This window comes from Macrobrachium rosenbergii, chromosome 4 (assembly GCF_040412425.1).
Source record: "Macrobrachium rosenbergii isolate ZJJX-2024 chromosome 4, ASM4041242v1, whole genome shotgun sequence".
NCBI lineage: Eukaryota > Metazoa > Arthropoda > Malacostraca > Decapoda > Palaemonidae > Macrobrachium > Macrobrachium rosenbergii.
This window is the reverse complement of record NC_089744.1, coordinates 64446463-64470651: the sequence shown is the minus strand read 5'-3', so window position 1 is coordinate 64470651 and position 24189 is coordinate 64446463. Positions and strand designations below refer to the sequence as shown.

At 35.6% G+C, this 24189-nt stretch overlaps 2 protein-coding genes across 16 annotated transcripts in view; one reads left to right on the top strand and one right to left on the bottom strand.

Annotated features, from left to right (window-relative positions):
* The window catches only part of or (AP-3 complex subunit sigma-2 or), a 76605-nt gene extending 73183 nt beyond the window's left edge, over positions 1–3422 (top strand). For both annotated transcript variants that reach the window (XM_067098609.1, XM_067098601.1), the window contains one exon: positions 2418–3422. In XM_067098609.1, coding sequence (XP_066954710.1) covers positions 2418–2540 — 123 coding nt within the window. In that variant the 3' untranslated portion in view covers positions 2541–3422. The remainder of the gene's footprint in view (positions 1–2417) is intronic.
* Positions 3423–14580: 11158 nt separating this feature from the next.
* Positions 14581–24189, bottom strand: part of Gdh (glutamate dehydrogenase, mitochondrial) — a 96534-nt gene continuing 86925 nt past the window's right edge. For all 14 annotated transcript variants that reach the window (XR_010852068.1, XM_067098434.1, XM_067098444.1 and 11 more), the window contains 2 exons: positions 17697–17759; positions 14581–15220 (listed from right to left, as the gene is read on the bottom strand). Coding sequence is in view for 13 of the 14 variants with exons in the window: in XM_067098434.1 (XP_066954535.1) it covers positions 15101–15220; positions 17697–17759 (183 nt within the window). In the remaining variant the exon portion in view is untranslated. The remainder of the gene's footprint in view (positions 15221–17696; positions 17760–24189) is intronic.

The following is a 24189-nucleotide window of genomic DNA, read 5'->3' as shown; positions in this document are numbered from 1 at the left end:
ATCACTTTTCAAGTAAATTGGAGTATGTCTTTACACTGAACAGTGCCTCTGTGAAGTAATGTAATTACCTGACTGCGAGGAAGACTGTACTCTATAATTTTGTCTTAAAAACAAGCTTCAAGTATCATTCATCTTCCTAAAGAATTTTACTAAAGGCAGTGTATTTCTGTAATCAAGGATTAAGATATTTCAGTGAAAAGAAGTGCTTTTCACCTCATATTAGGCAAAACAAAACAAAAATCTGCCTCTCCTCTACAACATATGCATTGGTAAGTTCTGCATTCTATAAAGTACTTATTAGCAAAATCCAGTTCAAGAAAATTAGTTTTAACAAAAACCTTCATATACAGAATACACTCATTATCGTTGAGTGTTTGGGGCACTGCAGTTTTTTGTCTTGCAGACAGAATAGCAGTAATAGTACTACCCATTCACCATCTGTATCTTCAGGTCCACTTTTCATGGGCCGGCAGTACAGTTGTGCAGAATTCCTGGACTTTTCTGTAAATGCAGGATAAACTAAGCTCTTTATCCTTATTTAATTCATTTTAGTTATTCTTATTTCATCCTTCTCACTTCAATTTTCCTTTTAGGTGATCATCCATTACTTGCAGTGCTTGATACATGGCTAATTTATTGCATGGCTGGGTACCTGGCTGCCTCAGTTCCAAGTGCTGTATTTTGTCAGCAGTCACCAATTGTGTTTCTGGGGAGTGAAGCTTCTTGTTTAGCAGTTCTAACAGTTTCAGTGTTTCCCAAAGAGTTATTTGGGTGTTTAGGACATTATTGATTTTTTGGTGTTAATAAATTAGGTTCAGTGTTGGGCAGTAAAAAGGTAATGAGTAACGGTTAGCTGGGTAACAACTCTGAAGTCATTTCCCCTTTACAGTAGCCAACTTTAGACTTTTTGTGTTATTTATTTATGGTTAGCTCTGTGCATGTGCAATAGATAAGTTTAACTTTTTCTTACCCTTCCATACTTTACTGGGACCTTTCTGACTTGACACCTAACATTTCAGATTACATACAGAAAAACAAAGTCATATACCTGCTGAGAATCTTTTCTTCTGTCTGTTAGAAAAAACACTGCAGTATTGTTAGACAAAAGACTGTAGTGTCTGGGATATTCTGAGACTGAATGTGGACTGGACATGAGTAGTGGGTTTGTACTGTATTAAAAAATCAATTTAGTTTAATAAAAAAAAAAATGTTATTCATGGTATCTTCTGTACTTTAATGTCATTGTTAGTTGATATGTATCACTAGGTGACAGCCCTGTGATTTACAAATATCTTTTGACTTTTGATAATATTTTCTGTTATAAAGGCAAACAAAACCTCCTAGTCACTTTACAGCTTATAGATTTGCCTGAAGGATTTGTTTCAAAATGAAAACTGAAGCATAGTGTATAGAGAAGTTGGACAACTTGAAAGGAAGACCAAATGGAATGGATAAAAAGCAATAGTATGCAGAAAGTAATGTACTACCTGGGAGCAAAGTGTCGCCCCAAAGAACCGATAGTACCTTCAGTACAGTTTGCCATGCAAGGCACACTGTAAGTAGTATACCCCCCACTGGTTGCTTTTGGATAAAAACACAAGAAGATAGATGTATGATAATTTATTTAAGTTGTGTTTAATTGTACTTGGTCTACATTTACAAGTATATACAGTATTTTCTTGGCCACTCGCACAGTAGGGGTAGTCATCACTATCTAATGATAAGGCTGTGTTGTTTGTGACTAACACTAGCATTTGTGGTGTACAAGATTTATTAAATGCACATTTTTTGCTCTTAAAACTGCCAATATGCTTTGCAGGAAGTTTTGTGTGAATTGTTTGTTGTGGAATAACTTTTAGTAGGTCCTGTATTTTACTTCTGCGAAGTTGCATTTACTGTTCTGAAATAGAGATTGTGTAAAAATTTGTTTCCAGTGAATTTTTCATGCTGATATATTGTGGGCATAGTTTTGTTGACATCTTGAGTGATATAAAGTATCTGGATCTTTCCATGAAACTTTCCCTATCTGTTTCTGTCCTGAACTTATTTGTACTATTTATTGCTTTATACAAAATCTAGAGTAAGTTGGGACTTTATATATGACAAAGTACAGAATGCAGTATGTAATTTATGGAATTTTTGTCTACATCATGCCCTACAGGTAATAATTTACTTTAATGGATTTTGAAAATTAAACCTAACATTTTTATGCTAAGTTTTTCTCATCTTTGTATTTCACTTTACCCCTTAATCATAATTAATTATGAATGCTTAAATGGTTTGCCCTCCAATACTCCATTAAACTTTTTTTTTTTTCAGTATTTATTTCCCTTTGATTTTAGGTTGAGTTAAGGACTGAAAGTCACAAGGAGATTTCATTGCTGGTGCTCTCTAAGAAAATTAACATTGATTTGCAGGCTGGTTTAGCTGCTGCTCCTGCCCGTGCTGTTTCAGCAGTTAAGAATATGAACTTGCCACAGCAGATAAAGGATATTAAGCTACCTGATCTTCCAGCAGCTATTAAGGATCTGAAATTTTGACCTGAATTACGGCCATACAAAGAGTGTACATAAATATATATTTACATTTTTGTCGGGTGTTTGTATTTTTATCAGTAAAGTTGAAGTCTGTGTCACAAAAACTTTTCTGACATTTAGTTATTACAATTTTGTAAACTTATTTATTGCATTTTTGTAAAGTATTGTCGTCTGATTTCTTCATATATATTTGTGTTAGTACAGATGTTTCAGTAACTGACATAAAGAAATGGATGTTTTCATATGCTGAAATATAACTTGTGATTATGTATCACTTAATGGGATGTTAGGTGCCTGTTCTTTCATTCAACTAAAATCATTTTGATTCAGAACAGTTCATATGAAAATAAAAACCTTAAAGAGAAATTGCACGCTCTAAATACTTTTGAAACTGATACTGTACAGTATTTAGTATTGACAGTTAGTTATATTTCTTGTACTTTTTCTCCATATTTTCTAATCTTTAATACCAGTGTTGTACAGTATACATAAAGATCTCAAATTATCAAGGAAGTTACATTATTTTTTATGAGAACTCAGCCTCAGAATTTCAGAATTTTTTTTTACTTTGATATACAAAGCATTAGTTTAACTTGGAAGAGTTTGTCAGGAAAGTAATATTGTGACACTTTCTTTACAAAGTAGTTTGGCTTATGACACAATATTTTTGGTTGATAAAAAAGTTTTTTTTTCATTCAGTGTTAGTCTAGAACTGAGAAATTGAAAGCAAATTCATGTTTCCCCAGTTCACATATGGCTTAGGTTACTTAAGAATCAGATTTCTTTACATCTGCCTTATTATTGCCTAACCCAGTTGTGTGTTTTCCATTTTGAAAGGTATTTCAATTCTTATTTTCACAGAAAACATAAACATAAGTAATATCAGGGTGTTTTGTTTTATTTTTTCCTCTGCACTATGTACAAAGACAGTATGTACATACTTCTTCCTAATAAACACCATATTCTTTGGAAGCTTGAATTTCAAGTCAGTGGCCCTTGTGGGCTTGTTCCATATGAATAGGTTTCATATTCTGAATAATAATAATGTAATAAAGGTTGAAAAGTCATTTTAAAAACTCAAAATAATTTTTCTCTATTGCTTTACTACTTTATGATCATTATTTAGTAAAAAGTAATTTTTTGTGAAAAAAAATCTTGTATAGCACAAATATTTTGTAAGTCATCAAATACATGGAATTATGCTGTTGAATGATTGATTGATTATGAAATTTAGGTCTTGAAGACCAAGCACCGGAACCCATCAGGTGACAAATATTTCACCTTGCAAGTAAGCTAATCGAGGGATACATGACAATGGTTATTTCTTGTGAATAATGCTGAACTTGACACACAAACGTTCATGCAGTTGCAGTTTCACTTTGTTTTGTTGCAAATCTTTTTGTGAATGCCACACTGATGATAGACAAGACCAAAGAAGCCATGATAGTAGATATTCTAGTGTTCTTAAGAGCAACATGATCTGATCTGAGCAGTGATACTTCTAAGGATTCAAATCACTCTTTAGTGGACCTGAGCTACTATGCTTATAATTTGAGCTGCTCTGCTCTGCTTCTAAGGACTTGAGCTATGTACTGGAAAGGACTGATCCAACGTAATTCAAGTCATTTTATGACTAACAACCCAAGTTACCCCATTTGGTATGACCTGAATTGCCTTCTGTTTTTAGGAGGATCCAAGTTCTAGGTCTTTTTCCAAGGATTCATATTGTGCTAGAAGACAGGATTAGAGCAGCTTTTTAGCATGTAAGTGATAATTTGTGCATGGTCATTTTTGGCATTCTGGTATGGAAACTGAATTCAACTTCTGGTATTCTCAAGTACAGTACATAGAAACCCAGACTCCTTAACAAAATTTGTAATTTATGATGGCACTTTTTAACTAACTATACAGTTCTAAAAATTATATGATTTTAATCGTATTTTATAGTTTATGATTGTATATTTAATTCCATTTATAGCAGTTATGATGTATTCTTTCATAATAGCGTGTTGAAAGTACATACAATATACAGAAATTCTGGATGATTGATTAACTTTCATGTTGTTGACATTCTTAAGTGTTAAACCAGGTATTTATTTTAAATCCATCAGTCAGTCAACCAATGCTCACATCAACCATTCTTCCTTAGGAGAATTTTTGACATGGATATTTCATGACAGAGTAATTAGTTTATCTGAAAATATTCATTTCATTTTTTGAAAATTCCATTTGTATGTATGACTAGTGCACAGTATGTTTTCTCTTAATGTTTACTTTGGCAATGTGAGTTTCTCTTGTGGTTCTGCTATCATTCAATGTTTGGATTTTTTCTGTTATGAATGTATGTATTGTAGCATTTATTTATAATTGATGTTATACACTGCTTATTTTCAACTTATTATTCACATGTAACTGGTTATACTCATGTAGATTGGATTTCATTGCTTATCATATTTAACAGGACCCAAATCAAGTAACAATAAAAATATTTCGTATTTAACAGAATAATCTATTAAGTATGCAAGATTTGTTAGGCATGAAACAAATACAGTGAAACCTGTTAATACTTCTGAGTTGGTGATTCAGCATATGTTGTATACCATGTAAAGAAGCTGCGCTGTGTATCAACTCATTCTTTTGGTGTTTTTGCTTTTGCAAGTAAATTATGCGTGGTTATTTTTCCTCATGTTAGAAATTCTAACTACAATGGACATTATAGTTCAACTTTCACAGTGAAATGTACTTGCAGTTCATTTGTAAATGTATGCTTAAAAGTAAGTTTATAAATTAGGAAGTATCACTCTTTGTTCATCTGGTAGTCACTTTCTTAGAAATTCAGAGATGTTAGTTAAAGTGTAACTGCCTACATTTCAAATTGGTCAATGACATTGCTGCAAATCATTGTTAATCAAACATATAAAAACAGTTCCTTGTATTTTTTATTGGGCCATGCTTCATTGTTTCATTGTGTATGCACATGCCCTGAAATTCTAAGATCTGTGGTTAAGAAAAGTGTAATTGCACTTGCATGTTCACTACAGAATAGAAAGTCACCTTGAAGGTAAGATTGTTTAATGCATGTAATTAATTTTTTAGTTTGTGCTCGTGTATACAGTATGCACACAAGCATCACATCACAAAGCATTATGCACATACTGTGGTCCTCTCTCTCTCTCTCTCTCTCTCTCATTTATTTGGTTCACTACCGTATTGCATATACAGTAATGTAGTGGTACATACACATATTTTCCAGTCTGTATTGATATTGACTTAATACAGTACAGCATTGTATTTAATACAGAAATGTAGTGTTACATATTGTATCAAATAAGGTGTTGTACTGCATTAGGTCTGTGTATCTCTACATGTATATGTGCATGTAAGCATTGTTTTAAAGCAGTCGATGCACTTACTGTGTGTTTGCTTGCCTTACTGTATAAAAATGCATCTCTGAAGTATGAGAAACATTCATATATTTTGGCCTCAAACAAAAATATTTAAAATACATCACATGCTCCTTACCACCATTTCAGGTCATAATATACATACCAGAAACTGAATGGTTGCTATTTTCTTAGGTAGACTCTGTCAGCTAGTAAGGAGGCTGCAATCTAGCAATGTAGCCAGGCTGACAGCAAAATTTCCTAATAAATGCTAGTTACCAATTTTGATCAACACTACAACCACTGCACCTCGTCCCTTGCCAGCACAGCTTCAGTTGGGGCTTTTTAGGGGATAATTATTGAAGTCACTTCTCTTCATGAAATGGTGAGTAGGTAAACATTTTAGTTCAAGGAATTATTTATTACAATATATGTATTTTAAAATTTTAAAGAGTAATACTATATACTAAAGTTATTTTTTAACCTAATAACATTAGAAATTTATATATTTAGTTCTAATGAATTTTTTCTTCTCAACTTTTCCAAGATTGTCTGTTGGTTTACTTCTATTGAATATAACTATGTAATTTTACAAAATTAGAATTTATTCTTGAATTTTAGCATCTGCCCAAATATTCAATTTTTTTCATAAAACAGGTTTTGATGTAGGAAAAGCCTATTTTTGATAGCTGCTGTGAGTCCTCAAAGGAGTTGTTCCCATAAGATAGACCAACCAATTTCAAAGAATTCCCTTCTAGTTAGTCTTGGCTAGTATAGTGCACGTTGAAACTGATAGGACTTCAAGACAAGAAGGCTCTTTCTCTTGTCTACAGCAGCTGTCTAGGTTTAATTCTTATTCTTAACCTACTGATGTAGCAACAGCGTGCTGCATGTCAATCACTATTGTGTCAACCATGCACTCCGTGCCAGACCTACTCACTTATTATTCTTTTTCAGGTCACCCAAATCCCATGCCTTTTCATCAGGGAAAGTGGGTGGGTTTGAGGACTCACAGCGGCTACCAAAAATAGGTTTTTCCTAAGACAAAACCTGCTTTTTTGATAGCTTAGCTGCTGTTTGTCCTCAAAGGAGCTTACAAATGACATTGACAAGTGACGAAATGCTAAACATGAACTTATACAGTAATTATTAAGATGTAGTTCTAAAGCAACTTACCTAAATATACTGGGGTTGGTCACGGTATTATTGCTCCTTTCCCAGCGATATCTTAGCATACCCATCACATCAAGAATACCCCCTGGTTTTCAGCCATAGCACCTATGGGATCAGGACTTACTATACCACCTACTGTTTCTGATGACCACCCTGTTCACCCGGAGACTTCTTCGAAAAAAGCATTTCCGAAGAAAGTAAATGATGTACTTACTTTTTGAATGTCATGTGACTTAGGAAAGGAGTGAGGTCTGCCTTTTTAAAAAGGGCCACTAAAATTATTCTCAGCCCATGTAGAGAGAGTGGTTTGTTTGTGCTAGGGTGTAGGAAAATAGGACCTTCTGGGATGTTTGCTGTGACCTCTAGGTAGACCTCAAGTGCTTGAACCAGGTGTAATGTTTTATCTGACAAATTGAATTTCCCTATCAGAATAGGAGATTTTTCTCTTTTAAAGAGTTCTCATTGTTGGCCAAGAATGATGGTCCAGGAGACAATAATAAATGACGGTTAGCTGTGTGACTAATGTAGCGTTGTCTCCATCTAAGAAAGCCCGGTTCACTAGTGCAAGCTCCTGATGCCAAAGCAGTCAAGAAGATCGCCTTTTGTAGTATATGAGTTGTAGTTGTATTTATTGGGTCCACTGAAATGAGGGGTTGATAGAAGCCTAAACACCTTATTCAGGGACCAGGTAATGGGAAGCCTTGCAGGAGCAGGTCTTTGCAATGCAAAAGACCAGAGGAGTGAAGTAACAATTTCTATGTTAGAATAAATTCCAAACCCACAAAGCAAGGGTTCTGACAAAGCTGCCTTGTATGCCATGCTTGTTGTAACAGCAAGGCACTTAGTCTTCAAAAGTCTATATAAGAGAATGTAAAGTGTTTCAACAAAGATCTCAACTGTGCTCTCAGCATGGGTATGTTACCATACTCTCCATACGGACTGGTATTGTCGAAGAGATGATGTCTGTAGTTTCTGCATGTTGGGCGAGTAATTTTCATGGTAAACAAGATTCAAAAATCCATGTGAAGGTCTCCGCTCAGAAAAGAGGAAGTGTAGACGACTTTCCCTCCTACTGGCTGGGATAGAACAGTGGGATAGTAATAGAATTAAGCCCTTCACCCATTGTTGAAGCAATAGGAACCATTGCCTGTTTGGCCAATTTGGGGTTATTAAGTAAGTTATTCATGTCTGCCATTTTGTTAACCATTTAGAATTACCCTGACTGTTGTCATTACAGTATTGCCTAAAAAATGTCAAATCACCCAGTCCTTTACATGTTCTTTTACTCATCCCATTCCTTCTTTTAATTTTATAAGTTAATAAAATTAACATTCAAAGGTAGATATTCACTGTTAGAAGTCCCCTCCAGCTACTTTGTCAGGGAAAAGCTTGTAATTATTTGCATTTTTAGTAGAACCTTTGCCTTTAAGTAAGTCAGGACTGACTAATAGTTTTTCTTGGGTTTTTTGGTATTGGTATATTAACCCTTAAACGCCTACTGGACGTATCATACGTCGACTAAAATTGTCTGTTGGGTGCCAAGTGGACATACCGTATGTCGACTACAAAAAATTTCAACCTTCGGTCAACTTTGACTTGACCAAAATGGTCGAAAAATGTAATTGTAAGCTAAAACTCTTACATTCTAGTAATATTCAATCATTTACCTTCATTTTGCAACAAATTGGAAGTCTCTAGCACAATATTTCGATTTATGGTGAATTTTTGAAAAAACTTTTTCCTTACGTCCGCGCGGTAACTTGGCTGAAAATTTCAGAAATTCTTTCGTCATTTTGTCGTAATTTTTGCACTGTTTTATATTAGCCGTTACGTAAAGTTTTATATATGAAAATGTGCGCAATTTCATGTAAAATACAACAAAATACAACCCATGGTTGTAGCTTTTATCAGTTTTGAAATATTTTCATATAAATCTCAATAACTGCCAAAATTTCAACCTTCGGTCAACTTTGACTCGACCGAAATGGTCAAAAAACGCAATTGTAAGCTAAAACTCTTATATTCTAGTAATATTCAATCATTTACCTTCATTTTGCAACAAATTGGAAGTCTCTAGCACAATATTTCGATTTATGATGAATTTTTTTTTTTTAATTTTTCCTTACGTCCGCGCCAGAAATTCTTTTGTCACTTTGTCGTAATGTTTGCACCATTTTATATTAGTCGTTACATAAAGTTTTATGTATGAAAATGTGTGCAATTTCATGTAGAATACAACAGAAAATAATTCATGGTTGTAGCTTTTATCACTTTTGAAATATTTTCACATAAATCACGATAACTGCCAAAATTTCAACCTTCGGTCAACTTTAACTCAACCGAAATGGTCAAAAACGCAATTGTAAGCTAAAACTCTTACATTCTAGTAATATTCAATCATTTACCTTCATTTTGCAATAAATTGGAAGTCTCTAGCCAATATTTCGATTTATGGTGAATTTTGGAAAAAACATTTTCCTTACGTCCGTGCGGTAACTCGGCCGAACATCTCAGAAATTCTTTCGTCACGTTGTCGTAATGTTTGCACCGTTTTATATTAGTCGTTACATAAACTTTTATATATGAAAATGTGCGCAATTTCATGTAGAATACAACAGAAAATAACTCATGGTTGTAGCTTTTATCAGTTTTGAAATATTTTCATATAAATTACAATAAATAGAAAAAAATTCAACCTTCGGTCAACTTTAACTCGACCGAAATGGTCGAAAACTGCAATTGTAAGCTAAAACACTTACAGTCTAGTAATATTCAATCAATTAGCTTCATTTTTCAACAAACGGGAAGTCTCTGACACAATATTTCAATTTATGATTAATTTTTTGAAAAAACATTTTTTACGTCCGCGTTACGGATTCATGCATCATATTGTGATAATATTTTCTCTGTGTTGCTTTGATCGTTTTACAATTTGTTATATACCAAAATCATCGCAATTTAGTGTACAATACAAAGAAAAAAAATAATCCGTTAGCTTTAACTGTTTTGCTCACAGCTTGATTTGTATAAAATTATATATGAAAATTTTTTTTTGCACTGTCATATATTTCAGTATTTATATATGATAATGATATTTTTTTCATTTCTGATGGTTGCATACTAAACTTCAGGCAATGACAAAAAAGGAGCCAAAAATGAACTCTAAGATTAAAAACTAAGCATGCTGTGATTTTTTTAAAAAAACTTTTTTCCGCTTGGCGCTTAACTCCCAACGCCGGCATATGGGAGAAGTTTTTGTAAATAGAGGCTCGGCGTTTAAGGGTTAAGTAGTTTTTTACTTTACAGTAATTAGGTAATGAGAATCAGGTACTTTTAAGTTGTTTGTTCTAGAGTAGGTCTCAGTTGCAGTTTTTAACTTGATCATGATAAAGTTAAAAAAGCCTAAAGTTTTCATGTTTATAGTGTGAAGCCTAATTTGTGTTGTTTTTCATAATTCTTCCCTTTAAAGAAGTACCCTTCAGCACAAGGTAGGAATGGTCATTGAACTTCATAAGAAGGTAGTTAATTGGTGGTTAAAGGGGTAGAGTGGGGAATACCCTATATTCACCTATTGTGTCTAGTCATTTGTTCAGGGGTTGTTATCTTAAAATGATGTATCACTCCACTCCCCCTGACAAATAAGTCAAATGTGTTTTTTGTTGTTTGATGTTTTTTGTTTTTAAAAGAGTTTTATAGAGGTATGAAGGTTGTTTTCCTTCATTTTTTTTTTTTTTTTATTAGATGACTTCCCCAATGTTTTTATATTAATCTAACTTGCAATTTCAGCAGTGTTGCTACTGTAGAGAGATCATGCACCTACTCTTAGGACATAGTCTCTGAGGTCTACTGTTGCTGCAACCCTTATGAAGCTGCCTGCTGCTATGCTGTCGCTGCAGCACTTGTGGCACCACCTGCTGTTATGCTGTCGCTGCAGCACTTGTGGCACCACCTGCTGTTATGCTGTCGCTGCAGCACTTGTGGCACCACCTGCTGTTACTGTAGCCACTGGGGCTCCATTAGTGTCGTCAGTGCACCTCATGCGGTGCATTGTAGGCATTACTTAAGGTTCTTTGCAGTGTCCCTACCGCCCTTAGTTGCAACCCTTTTCATTCCTTTTACTGTACCTCCATTCATATTCTTTCTTCCATCTCACTTTCCACCGCTCTCCTAACAATTGTTTCATAGTGTAACGGTGGGGTTTTCCTCCTGTCACACCTTTCAAACCTTTTTACTGTCAATATCCATTTCAGCACTGAATGACTTCATAGGTCCCAGTGATGGGCCTTGGGTCTAAATTCCATATATTCTGTAGCTGCTGGGAGCTCAGTGTGTTCGAGTCTCCAGTAGTGGTTTTCCTTCCAAGGATTATTGCAACCTCTTCAGAGATGTACAGTTCTTCCACCAGCTCTTCTCCCTTTACCCTTGTGGGAGGAGGAATAGACATGGAAGTCAAAGGCCACTCATAAAATGTCTTAAGTTTTGTGCAAGTGCTCTCCCTTTTCTGGCAGGGCAGGTATGGGCCATATGATACTTACCCACTTGGACTTTGTGCAACCCATCCCCAGGGTCGTGCCTCTGGAGAGACAACTGGAGAGACAAGGTGTACAAGCAACCCATTTGTTTGCCACATGCAAAGTTCCTGCACTGTATGCGCTTAGACAATGGGATAGGCTCCCACACCACTTGCTCCCACTAGGGGTAGAGAGGGAAAGCCAGCGCTACTTTCTTGCTTGGCGCGTGCCTGCTCTTAGGAGTATGCATGATACCAAGCACTTTCTGGGTCCTCTTATAATGCAAGTACCAGAGGTGGTTTGTTTGTTCAATCCCATGTACACCTGGTCTATGGACCAGTGTACAGGGAACTCTTCCTCCCCTACTTTTGGGAGACACCTGATTGAGACAACCTGCCTTTTCTCTAGGCACATGCTTAATCATCGGGATTATGCTCATGCCAATGATGGGTAGGATCAAGGCATCCCTTTGGGGATACACCATCTCGGAGATTACTCACACCTGTCTACTTGTAGAATGCCATCAGTGACTACAGAAGCCTAGAAGAAAATGTACAGATTGGTGAACCATGATTTCACCAACTCTCCCGGGTATGGGGAAGAGTGGAACTTTACCAAGCAAAAAGGAAGTTTTGCATCATTTTGCATTCTTGGCAATTGTAGATGCATGCATGGATGGTTTGCCACTATGTTGAGCTACTCCTAGCTGTTAGTTCCAATGTTGATGACTCATGACTAGAGGTCTTTCTATAATCAGAATGCCAGTTCAGCAGGTGCAGATTCCTCTTTTACTTTTGCTGAGACTAACTCCTGCTAGGCTATGCTGTAAGGCTTGTGTGCAGCCATAAGCTAGACATGACTGGAAATTGGATTTCCCTACTTGGAGTTATCCCTTTGTGACAGGTTATACAGGATTTTTTGTCTCCATTGATAGCATTGTTCTATTGAACAAGTGGCAAACCTTCCTTTGCAGCCTACCCCAGGGAAGTTATAAGACCTTGGGCAAAGCCTTGTCCAAGAGCTCGAGAGAGATTGTCTGTCCAGCCTAGTCTTGGTGAAAAGTAGCAGGAGTTCTGGCATCCTGTCCTGCCTTTTTTTTTTTTTTTTTCCCCCCAAGAGTTCAAAGCAAATTCTGACCCCTCCCACAGACTTTGTGGGTGGTTCCTGGTACTTCCTGAAAGGCCTTACCCAAGCACTTTTTGGAGTACCAGTGCTGTCTGGACTGAGTACAGACCCTGAAACTCCCCCCTGCCACCCTTTACTGGGTCTTAACTGAGCAAGACAGGAAGAACAAGAACGTACACCAACTCTCTCAGCCACACACGCACAGAAGGTGGAAGAGATCATAAAAGGCCTATTTCAAGCAATAGTTCTCAGATGCAACCTCTTGGGGGAAGCACAGGCATGCTGAGCAAGGTGGTGGTGCTGGTTACCCTCTGTGCCATCCTGACCCCAAGGAGAGCATAAGTAATAACCAATATGTTGGTAGAATGTTAGAACATAAGTAGTCAGTACACCACATACTCGCCAGGCAAACAGGTTGCACATGCTGCGCACTTTGAAACTCCTTGGAGATGCAGGGGGCAGGGGCTACCACAAGTTATAAACACAACACACACCTGGTCAACAGATCCAGTATGAGTACAACAAGGGGGTTGTGCAGATCCCTCCCAGTGTGAGCCCAAGGACGCACAGATGGGGAGGGAGCCATCCTCTCATCTAAATGGGTGTACATGCATGTGACAGCCCTGCCAGAGGTATGATAACGATGGGACAGTGACCAAGCACATCTGCTCAATGGAATGAGGAAGAGTGCATGAGAGAAGTCTTCCTGGATTTCTCACATGAGGCATTAGACTTCCACTTATTATTCCTCTTAAGCAAGGAAGAGGGTAAAGGGACAAGTAGGATGAAGATGAGCTTGATGATGACAATATTGTAATGACAAGGGTGAAGATAAGAGAAAGAAAATTTCTTCTTTTATCCCTGGAACACCTTGCTCATCTTCCACACTGAAGGGCCAGTCTGGAACTGTCAGCATCAAAATATCTGCCCAAGGGTCATAGGTGCTGGAAGAGCTACTCCAACCAGATGATCCCCTTCCTTGCAGTGGACAGAGACACTGCGGGGACTACAAAAATGAAGAAAACAATAGCTATGTCAGGAGGAAGCTTGGGCTTGAGTAGGCCAAGATCTTTTGCACATACTCATGTGATGACAACTGCTGAGTCTCTCATATTCAGTATTCCCTGTCAAGATTATGAAAAGGCTGTTACATTTTGGGTAAGAAAGAAATGAACTGGAGGGGTATAGCATTGTCAAAAGCTAGCAAACACCTGTCCTCTCTCCTCTTCTACCAAACTACCAAACCTTTTCCACTAAGGAGAGGACTAGGTTTCACGTCACAGAGGAAAGATATGATACAATCTTTATTCCCTACAAAATGAGCAATACTTAGTGGGTCTAAGTCCCCTGTAATGGTATTGGTCGTTTCTTCTCCTTAATGAATAGGGAAAAGATCAGAGTGATCGAATATACTATCAAGAACATGGTACAAAAAGCCCAATGTAAATACAAAAAAAAAAACAATAGTGGCAAAATACTTATACAGTCCAACAAGCACACAGAGAAAGCAAGAAGCATGTCCTCGCTGCTAGATGGCCAAAGAAAAAATGGCTAGTGCACGCAGGTTAGTGAAGGGCATCACTCCACGCATCCCCCTTAACTGCCAGTTGACTACCTTATCAGGTTCAATGACCATACCGGCTTTGACTAAAAGATACTAATATAGAAGGTGATGGTTGAATCCCTGTAGGAACAAACATTGGTGACATTTATTGTAATGCACAAAAGTTTAGTAAGATGAGACAAACTGTACAGCAAATCTGTAAATTGTATTTTTATATACAAGTATTTGGTATTGAATTACTTATAAAATTGAGATGTCACATCTTTATTTGGAAAATGAAATCACAGTGAAGGTTTTCCCAATATTTATTGGGTATTTTTGATAATAAAATAAACATTGCAAGTCACCTTGCTTTACAAAACACAAAAAGAATTTTTTAACATCAAAATGTATTGGTATTACTATACAGACTAACAATTTCGTAACATGCCTGTATGTTTCACATCATAACCAGAAATTCAATTCAAATTACTCCACTGCATCATGAAAAAATTTAATATATAAAGGTAATTAACCAGACACTATTAAAATACCTTGAAAATTTTCTTTAATCTACAAACAGAATTACTAATAGATGTCTGGGAATTTCCTTATTATTACAAATATGAAAATATAACAAACCTTCCCCTTACCTAGTATAAAAGCCTCCACTTTCTTTCCAGGTTTGACACTAGTTAACTTTACTTTCAGTAAAGCCAAGTTATGCATAACAGTAGTCAAAAGATCTAAAATTGGCAATATCTCTCATATTCTCTAACATGTACACTTTCAGACTTGGGATCATCCTGGATTATCTCTAAACCACATTTAAGTGAAAGTAAGGCCAGCAGAACTATAGGTGTTGAAGATCTTCTCAATAGCATTGACGTAAGCAGCTGTGCGCAAATCAATTCCCAAGTTGTACTTGATTGCAGTTCTCATGATGGCCTGTAAAATTATCAATAACAGTAACCAGTTCTTAAGTAGTTTTTGTTTCAAAGACAACTTCAGTTCAATTTTAGAGAGACTAAATAGATCCAAATTTAATGACAGCTTGAGTTGTTCATCTCAGTGGCTTTGTGGGGAGTACTGTATGTGCCCTGTAAGACATTACACAGTACTGCAGCCAAGTCTATTAGTTTATGCCTAAAAACTTTCATGTTTTCCATTTTTTATCTTAATTAATGGAACAGTTTATGCATTTTTTTCATGTGGCAATGGAAATGTTAAAAATGGGGATAACAGTGAAACCTCCAAGTCTACAATTGATGATATTAAGAGTCTTTATTGCATATTTTCATTCCCAATAAATGTACCTCTAATATTGATTACTGCAAGAAAATGTAGAAATAAACATACCACAGCATTCCATGTTCTAGTTAGCATCTCACTTTAGGATTCCACAAAAATGACAAGGCATAGACATGCTGGCTGGCATCTATTACCCAAAATACACAATAAAGGCTGATCAGGCAATTGGATAGCACAGATACCTAGCCACCAATGGGAAAGAACAATTCACAAGATGCTTGGCAGTATTCTTTAGAACACTGACCTTAGTAATTCTGTAACACTGCACTTAATCTGAATGAAGCGGTATCTCTCTGGTGCAATTGCATTATCAAGGAGGAGCAATACAACTATAATAACTATCTTTAACCGAGTCTCTTCTTACATTTCTGTAATAAGTCCAAGAGATCATCTTCAAAGGCAGAGCAGAGAAGTATTTCTTCACAGGTATTAACCACAACTAAGTTGTGAAGGAATCTCACCATTCTAATAAAAAGCTAGAACTGTGAAGCCTTAGTTGAAGGAGGGTGGAGTAACCTGCTACAATATAAATTCTCTATTTGTATTGTCTAGCAACAACCAGCTGGGAACCAGAGCTTCATGAAAGCCACCAAAGAATAGTCCTACCAAGAGAAAACCAAAATCAAAGGGTTTCCTCCTATGACAACACAAAAAAGTTTGGGAGATATAAGCTATCAGGATTAATATTAATCAACAGGTTCAAGCTTTGGAAAAAAGCTTCCTTGGTATGAAGTAAGCTTGGACCTAATCTGCGTGAAGCTGTATCTCTCTGGTGCAATTACATTATCAAGGAGGAGCAATACAACTATAATAACTTTGTCGTTAACGGAGTCTCTTCTTACAGTTCTGTAATAAATCCAAGAGATCATCTTCAAAGGCAGAGCAGAGAAGTATTTCTTCACAGGTATTAACCACAACTAAGTTGTGAAGAAATCTCACCATTCTAATAAAAAGCTAAAACTGTGAAGCCTTAGTTGAAGGAGGGTGGACAAACCTGCTACAATATAAATTCTCTATTTGTATTGTCTAGCAACAACAACCTGGGAACCAGAGCTTCATGAAAGTCACCAAAGAATAGTCCTACCAAGAAAAAACCAAAATCAAAGGGTTCCCTCCTATGACAACACAAAAAAGTTGGGATATATAAGCTATCAGGATTAATATTAATCAACAGGTTTCAAGCTTTGGAAAAAAGCTTCCTTGGTATGAAGTAAGCTTGGACCTAAGCTTACATCATACCAAGGTTGAGCTTCGGGACCTTAAATAAAAGGCTTATAATTGCCCGAAAGTGTTAGTAACAAGACCTTGCTAGCAATTTTATTGGAAAAAAACCTCTTTGCCTTAAAATAATACAAGACCATCAACATCACCTTTACAGTACCAACAATCTGCTTGACAATAGAAACTATGGCTTCTAGCAATATCTTTTTGTCTTCAAACAAAACTAGAAGTGTTTGGCGAGAAAAGACATGTTTCCTAGATTGATTATCATGGTAGAAAAAACCTCTCAATTTATGGATTAAAGTTTCTTATTTTTGCCCTGAACAGCAAAATTCAACATCTGTAAAATATGGGTTTTGAATTTAAGAACAATGCTATGGTCTTTCACTACTAAACTCTTTTAATTTACATAAAGCAGCCTCCACACAAAAGAAACAATTTCATGGGGAGGAATTTATGGTACAATGAACTGAGTAAAAGTGGCGTCCCGTAACTTTTTGGGCATCTTGAGATGCCATGCTGCCAACAACAGCAACCACTTAAATGTGCTCTTGTCACACAGACGAAATTGTTTCTACTGTCAACAAGAATTTTCCTTACTTTGTTTAATGGCTATGTTCTGAGCAAACTGACAAGAGCAAAATGCACAAATATATCAGAAAATATGCCCATCAGAAAACACCTAGGAATTACTTGCTGATCAGCAACCTATTTAGAATGGTCATTCAAGCATTCCTTGTACAAATATTTATGGAAGGTGCCATGTAATGAAAAGTAAACCTGCTACCATAAAAAATTTCTATAGATACTACCTTGCAAGGTATTGGTAGCAACCCAACATTGTATCTTACAAATTGAAAACATTTTTGTAAAAAAATACATTAAGACTTACTCGTGCTGAGCGTTCCATGGTATAATCAAGACCCGAGTGGACGATATCTTTTTCAGAGGCACCCTGAAATATATGGGGAAATTATTAATCCACTGAAAAAGTAAACTGAATGAAAATTATTTATATACTGCAGGTTTATGCAACATTAGAGAAAGGAAATAGTTAAGTCAACAGCTCCTTAAAATTCTACAAAGAACAATGCAAGAACATGTATAGCTATTACAAAGTGGATTATTACGTGTTCGATAAAAAACTAGAGAAACATACAAGCCATCTAGTAGAAGGAATCATGCAAACCCATTCAGTAAAGAAAAAGTTTTTTATATATACTCTTAAAATAAGTGGCAAGCACATGAGCTTTACGTGGATAATTATCATCTTTCAGACTAGGACAATTTTAAAACCTAAAATATTCTTAAAGGATTACAGTTTCCACTCAGAAGTAAAATGCACTGAAATATACCGGGTCTACAAAATAAGATGCTGTAAATGAAGACAAATGCAAATTATCAATAACCAAATATATTTGAGGAATTTTTTCAACTGTACTTCAAATGTCATTAAAAACTAAATTTAATCTGCTAAACAGTACCTTTTGTCAAATAAATTACCTGAAAAACATATACAGCACCCAGTATTGGAATAATGTACACATGATTTTGAGTAGTCTCATCCCTATAAAACCGTTTCATTTATTTCTATTGCAGCTCTTACTTTAATGAGTCCTTTCAACTATATGAACTTTAAAAATGTTTGCTTATGGAAAAAAAGGGGGTGACCATTCAAGCTTGGTATTTCCTTTAGTGAACAGTTAGTTAAATAAACACTATTTAAGGATAATACCCTACTCAAGTAAATCCTTCAAGATATTCCACTACAACTTATGCCCTATGCTTAGTTGTTGCTCCATTTCAGAATGAAAGGTACATAAGCTAAGGTGCAGTATATACAGATATATTTCAGTGATGTTATTTGACTAAAATACTGCAAAAACATTTTTATATGTACGGATGGGAAAAGGTTATGGGTAGACTAACATTAGTCAGGTATTGTATTGGAAATAGCCTAACTGAGCCTTTTTGAGAGTTTCTCTTCCCCCATCCTACCTCTTCAGGCCTATCTCCGAGGGTTTATGGTATTAAATTTACTGACCACTTAGAAACAATCTTTATATGTCAAAATAATTACCATCACTACTAGTTGTGAAATTTCCCTAATAAATTCCAATTGATCATGTTACGTTACTGAATTTAGTAAAAAGTTACAACATTTCAGTTTCAGATGCATATTATATTCCAACCCATTTTCAAAGCCTTATTTCACCTAAGATTTTCCTTAATTCTACTATTAGTCACTGGCTTCCTTCCAAGAAGTGATGTCACAATATTATAAAATCACTGCTAAAAATATTCCTTACTACTCATCCAATAAATCTGAGTAACTTCAAAAACATGACTGAACTTTTAAAATAAGCCATAAAGAAATATATTTACAGCATCTTCGCAATTAATAGAACAAAAAATAATAACTTAATTCATACAGAGGTAAGATTACTGCATTTTTAAACCTGAGTAATTTACTCCAGATATGTTTATAAATACAAAGATAGAAGAAAAATACATGCAATTCTGATTTTTGGTTGGAGAATCCTTAAGCTCTTAAGCAAGTCTTATGGGAACAGTTCAATAGTCATACATTAAAAAAATGCAAGGTATGTGCAAAATTATGGGAAGTCCTTAAAAATATGCATGCATGCATACCAGTATTCTAAAAAACAAATCATACATTCAATGAAATAATAGTAAAAGAATCACTTATCACTTGGGACCCAAGCATTAATGTATGCCTTTCACAGCATCACTTCTAAACCTCAAACACACTAACTCATTCAGTTATGCTAATTTCTCCATGCACCTTTCCATTTCAATAAAACATTACTGCTTCCATGAATATTTCTTATTATGCAATCAAGTTCAAGAATTTTGCTTACTCAATATTCCAGTTGTATAAAGATAACCAGCCATGCTACTAAACATGATGCAACCACTTGCAATAAATTACAATATAGTACAGTTGTCCCTCCAAATTCACAATTTTTCAACTCTGATTTGATTTTCAACAACAGTTAAATGGAATATTTTTTTGTGATTTGATTTTTTCAACAACAGTTAAATGGAATATTTTTTTGAGCTATGTGGTTATTTGCAAAAAATTACAGATCACTTGCGTAGGGCAAAAATTAAAAAAAAATACTTTTAGTAGGCCATAAAGGCTTAAAATACACGTACATATTAATCTTTTTCATTAATATGCAGTACAGTATACGGTTTACACAAATTGTAATGACTTGGAAAAGTCACAAATTTACTTACTGCATACATCATCCCCGTACATAAAAATGTTTAGTTAGAACTGCAGACAATGCACATAGGGTTGGAAATGCAGTGAAAACAAAATTATATTGTAAATACTTAACTTCATACTTAAATAACATGAATACTTACAAGACCTATGAAAATTGTGAACTTTTAAAAATAGTACATGTAGTATTTTTTTTTTTTATCAATTTTCACCTTATCTGGAACTTGATGGTATCCAAAGGGTCCCTAGCACCACAATAATATACAATACATAAATATAGAAACGTTACATGGGTGAAAGAGGAGATGGTAAAGCTGCTTACAGTCATTAGCACACTGAGAACAGGGTATTGATGGGGGGGCAAGCTGGGATAAGGTTTTTGAGGGTGGGGGCTATCTGCATGGGAGCTTTCACAACTGTTATACTGTAGGCTTAAAAGCATCAATGTCACAAATGTTGCTTTGTTTATCATTTATGAATAGCTGAGTATTGTATTGTGGGGGAGTAGAGCAAGGAGTCCTGAGTAAGGTGGGGGGTTGGACAGGCCTTTGTCTGCTTTAACTGCATCATGTAATCTTTCCAGCTCATTTATTTTAAAGCTATTTTGTGTCTTTCCATTCTGAACTTGGATTATCATAAAATTGAAAAAAAATAATGTACTGTATTTATATATACTGCCTGCATTATGTCTGGACCTTTCTTGTCCATCAGTGTCTAGGTCTGTGTGCATGTGTGTACATATGCCATACACGGCATATGTACACACATGAATCACACTGAGGTCAACTACATTATGCACTTGCTGTTTGTATGGTATGGCAAATCCTTACTCATCCAAAAAAAGTCATAAATCAACTAAGGCAATCATACAATATTGGCTGAAACCTTGAGTTAACAGGTAATTTTGCATTATGTATTTGTTTATAAGCATAAACAGTAGTCTGAGGTGACAGTTTTAAAAGTGACAAAATGTTGTTTTATCCCTACAAAATTTTTTCATGATATCTGAAAATTTCCAAAATCCAGCAGGCCTTGGATGTACTGTATTAATCTAAATAAACGAGAGATTACCAAATTAAAAATGTTGTCCAATAAAATTATTAAGACTATGCACAAAAAGAGCAAGACCACTGATCTTGATAACGGTGGAAATAACCACACCAAGAGGCTTGTGAATTTCTTAACACCTGTTTTTGAGACTTGGAGACTTCTTACATTGCAAGGCAATGGGACAAAAGAGCTCAAGCCAGCTACCTATGCTAGGATACTAATTCTAGGGAGACATCCAAGGCTTACCAGTCAGGGCCCAGATGCCAAACCTGTCCAGTATATGATATGTGGGTGCTAGTCAGACTAGTGCTGTATGCAACACTTGCTTCACATTGCCCTCAACACCAATAACATTGTAGGGACATTAACATTGCAGGGACATACTACTACAGGAGCATAATCATCAAACCCTCCTTTTTCTTGAGAAGAGAGGTCAAAACTTGCTGACGCAGTCTTTCAGAGGTTAAGAAGGAAAAAGGTAAGTTTAAGCTTACATCAAGCCAAAGGTCTAAGATTACTATTTTAAAGAAAACATCTACCATAGCATCAATCACCCTAATTACAGTTCTATCGGTTGACAGGACAACGGATTATCTGAGTAGCATTAGGGTAGCCAACGCATTAATGTTCGAATGTCATCATTTTCACAGCATTAGGGTAGCCAACGCATTAATGTTCGAATGTCATCATTTTCACAGCAAGTTGGATTAGGTTGAGTCCAATGGAGGAACAGTAAACCTAACTGATAAAATTGCTCAGACAAAACCATTCAGACTACTGGCCCACTGCATTGTTCGTTCAGTATACGAAGGTTAACAGTACGAGTATAAAACTCGTAACATTGATATTTTTTTTAAAGTGTCCTGTTATCTGGCAATACCTGAAAAACATAAGTCAATCTGGGTAAGTAAACATGAAAAATCTAGTCATCCAGTTGTGAAACTAAAACTAAATGAGCAGAGGTATCCTACCAAAGCTCTATATCCAGTTCCACTTTTTACTTAAAGAGCCTACTTCTAGAATGGTCACTAAAGGACTGCTTAAGGTACTTTATAATGCAATAACAACCACCATACCTTAAAACCGCTCAAAATGAGGGAAGAGCACAGCAAAACACACTGAACAATTACAGGCCATAGTCATGAAGCCCCAAAAACTGAAGCATAAAAGACCTTAAACTGATCTGATTAAAGTATGGCCAATAAGAAGGTGAATTCATGAGAAGGAAAAAAACTATAACAAACTATTACTTGAGTTCAGGGGAGCACTTGCAAGTAAGCCTACCCTACTCAGAACAAAAACACCTATTAAGTCTATGGCAAAGGAGTGAAAACAATTGCCCAAGACTAAACCAATACATTATGTGGGCAAAGGTTAATTAAAATTAACCACCCTGTGTAGAACAAAGCCTACTACAAAATACATGATGATGAGGTACATGAGGAAAACCAGTTATATCTCAACATTTCCTCTATATCAAGTCAGAAATATGTGAACTCAAAAACTAGGAATAAATAGCAAGTAACTCACAATCCTTTCCAGAATAAAAATTAAAAATCCATGTAACATGACACTGGATGACAACTCTCTTAAAGGAACTCATACAAAACTAAAACATAGTCAAGTATCACAAGGGCTGAGGTATAGGTATCAATGCATACCCATATGCACCACAATCCTTCACCACCACCTTTACATATCTAACCCACAATATCCAAGAATCCCAGGCTATAAGTAATTGTTACCCAGACTATAAGTAATTGTTTAATCTATCGTCCCAATAGCTTGAAAGGAAGGGTGAGATGTCTGAACAAATCTTTGCTGCAAGGGCATGCAGATATATACAACAAAACCCTAATAACATGCATGTTTTGATCATATTTAACACAATAGAGGGAACAAAAGCCATATAAAAAATGCAGCTTCTACTGGACTGGGTACTTGCTTGCCCAAAATCAAATTACAGTGACATGGTACCATGGATACAAAAATCCTACCATTTAGGATACAAAAATCCTACCATTTAGGATACAAAAATCCTACCATTAAGGGTTAGTTATACATGAGATAAATTTAAAGGTATAAACATTACCAAAGGGGGTATGAATTCAAATTTAACCAGACAAACATTGAGTAGCATGGTTTAAGTTAGGTTCCAACAAAGCTAGAATTGCCCAATAACCCACAGACAATGCCTCAGAACATTGTGTAACTTGAAAATCAAGACTTTCGATCATCCATCTCGACTGTCAATCTCCATTGTACATTCTGGGTGCCAATGATGTATCCTCCACATACCACAACTGGTCTTTTTCTTTTTAACAACAACAACATTTTTTAGTACTCCATACTCTGCATTTCTGCCAACTTACTCCCCTACACAGACTGGCTTATAATTAATCTATACATTGCCACCCAAACCACTTTTCTTCTTGAACAAACCAGACTAATGTATATCCTAAATAAAACTTACTATACTGGGTCAAAATCCTATATTTATTGAAATTAGAATTATAAGTGTATGGAATTCTGATAGGATCATTTTAATTACTACAACTGACCAAAAGTTATGTACAGTAAACGAGGGTACAAGATGCTCACTAAGTAAATAGCGAATTCCATTAAAGTAAGACTGTTATAGTGGAACACTGTCAAGTCAACTCAATAACAATTTTTAGTAACGAGTCATTGCACGCCACACATGGCATCTCATTAGTTGTAATGTTACAAGCTATCTAATTTTAATGAACTCTTTAACATTAAAGACTTCTCTCACATAAAAATTTTAAGCAGTTCTCTTCATTTGTGGCAATGTGTGCTAACCTTTAATAATCTTAGAAGTTAATTTTCAAGCTTTATGACAAAAAATTACACAACGAGATCAAAATACTTTAAAACCAAATCTGAGAAAGCTCTACTCAAGCTATCTAAAAAAGAAGATATCCTTCTAAATTAAGATTTCCTTTTAGAGTAAACCATAAACCTTCAATCAAATATACAGGCAGTCCCCGGTTATCGGTGGGGTTCCGTTTCCTAGGGTGTGATGATAACCGAAAATCGCTGCTAACCGAAAATCGGCGAT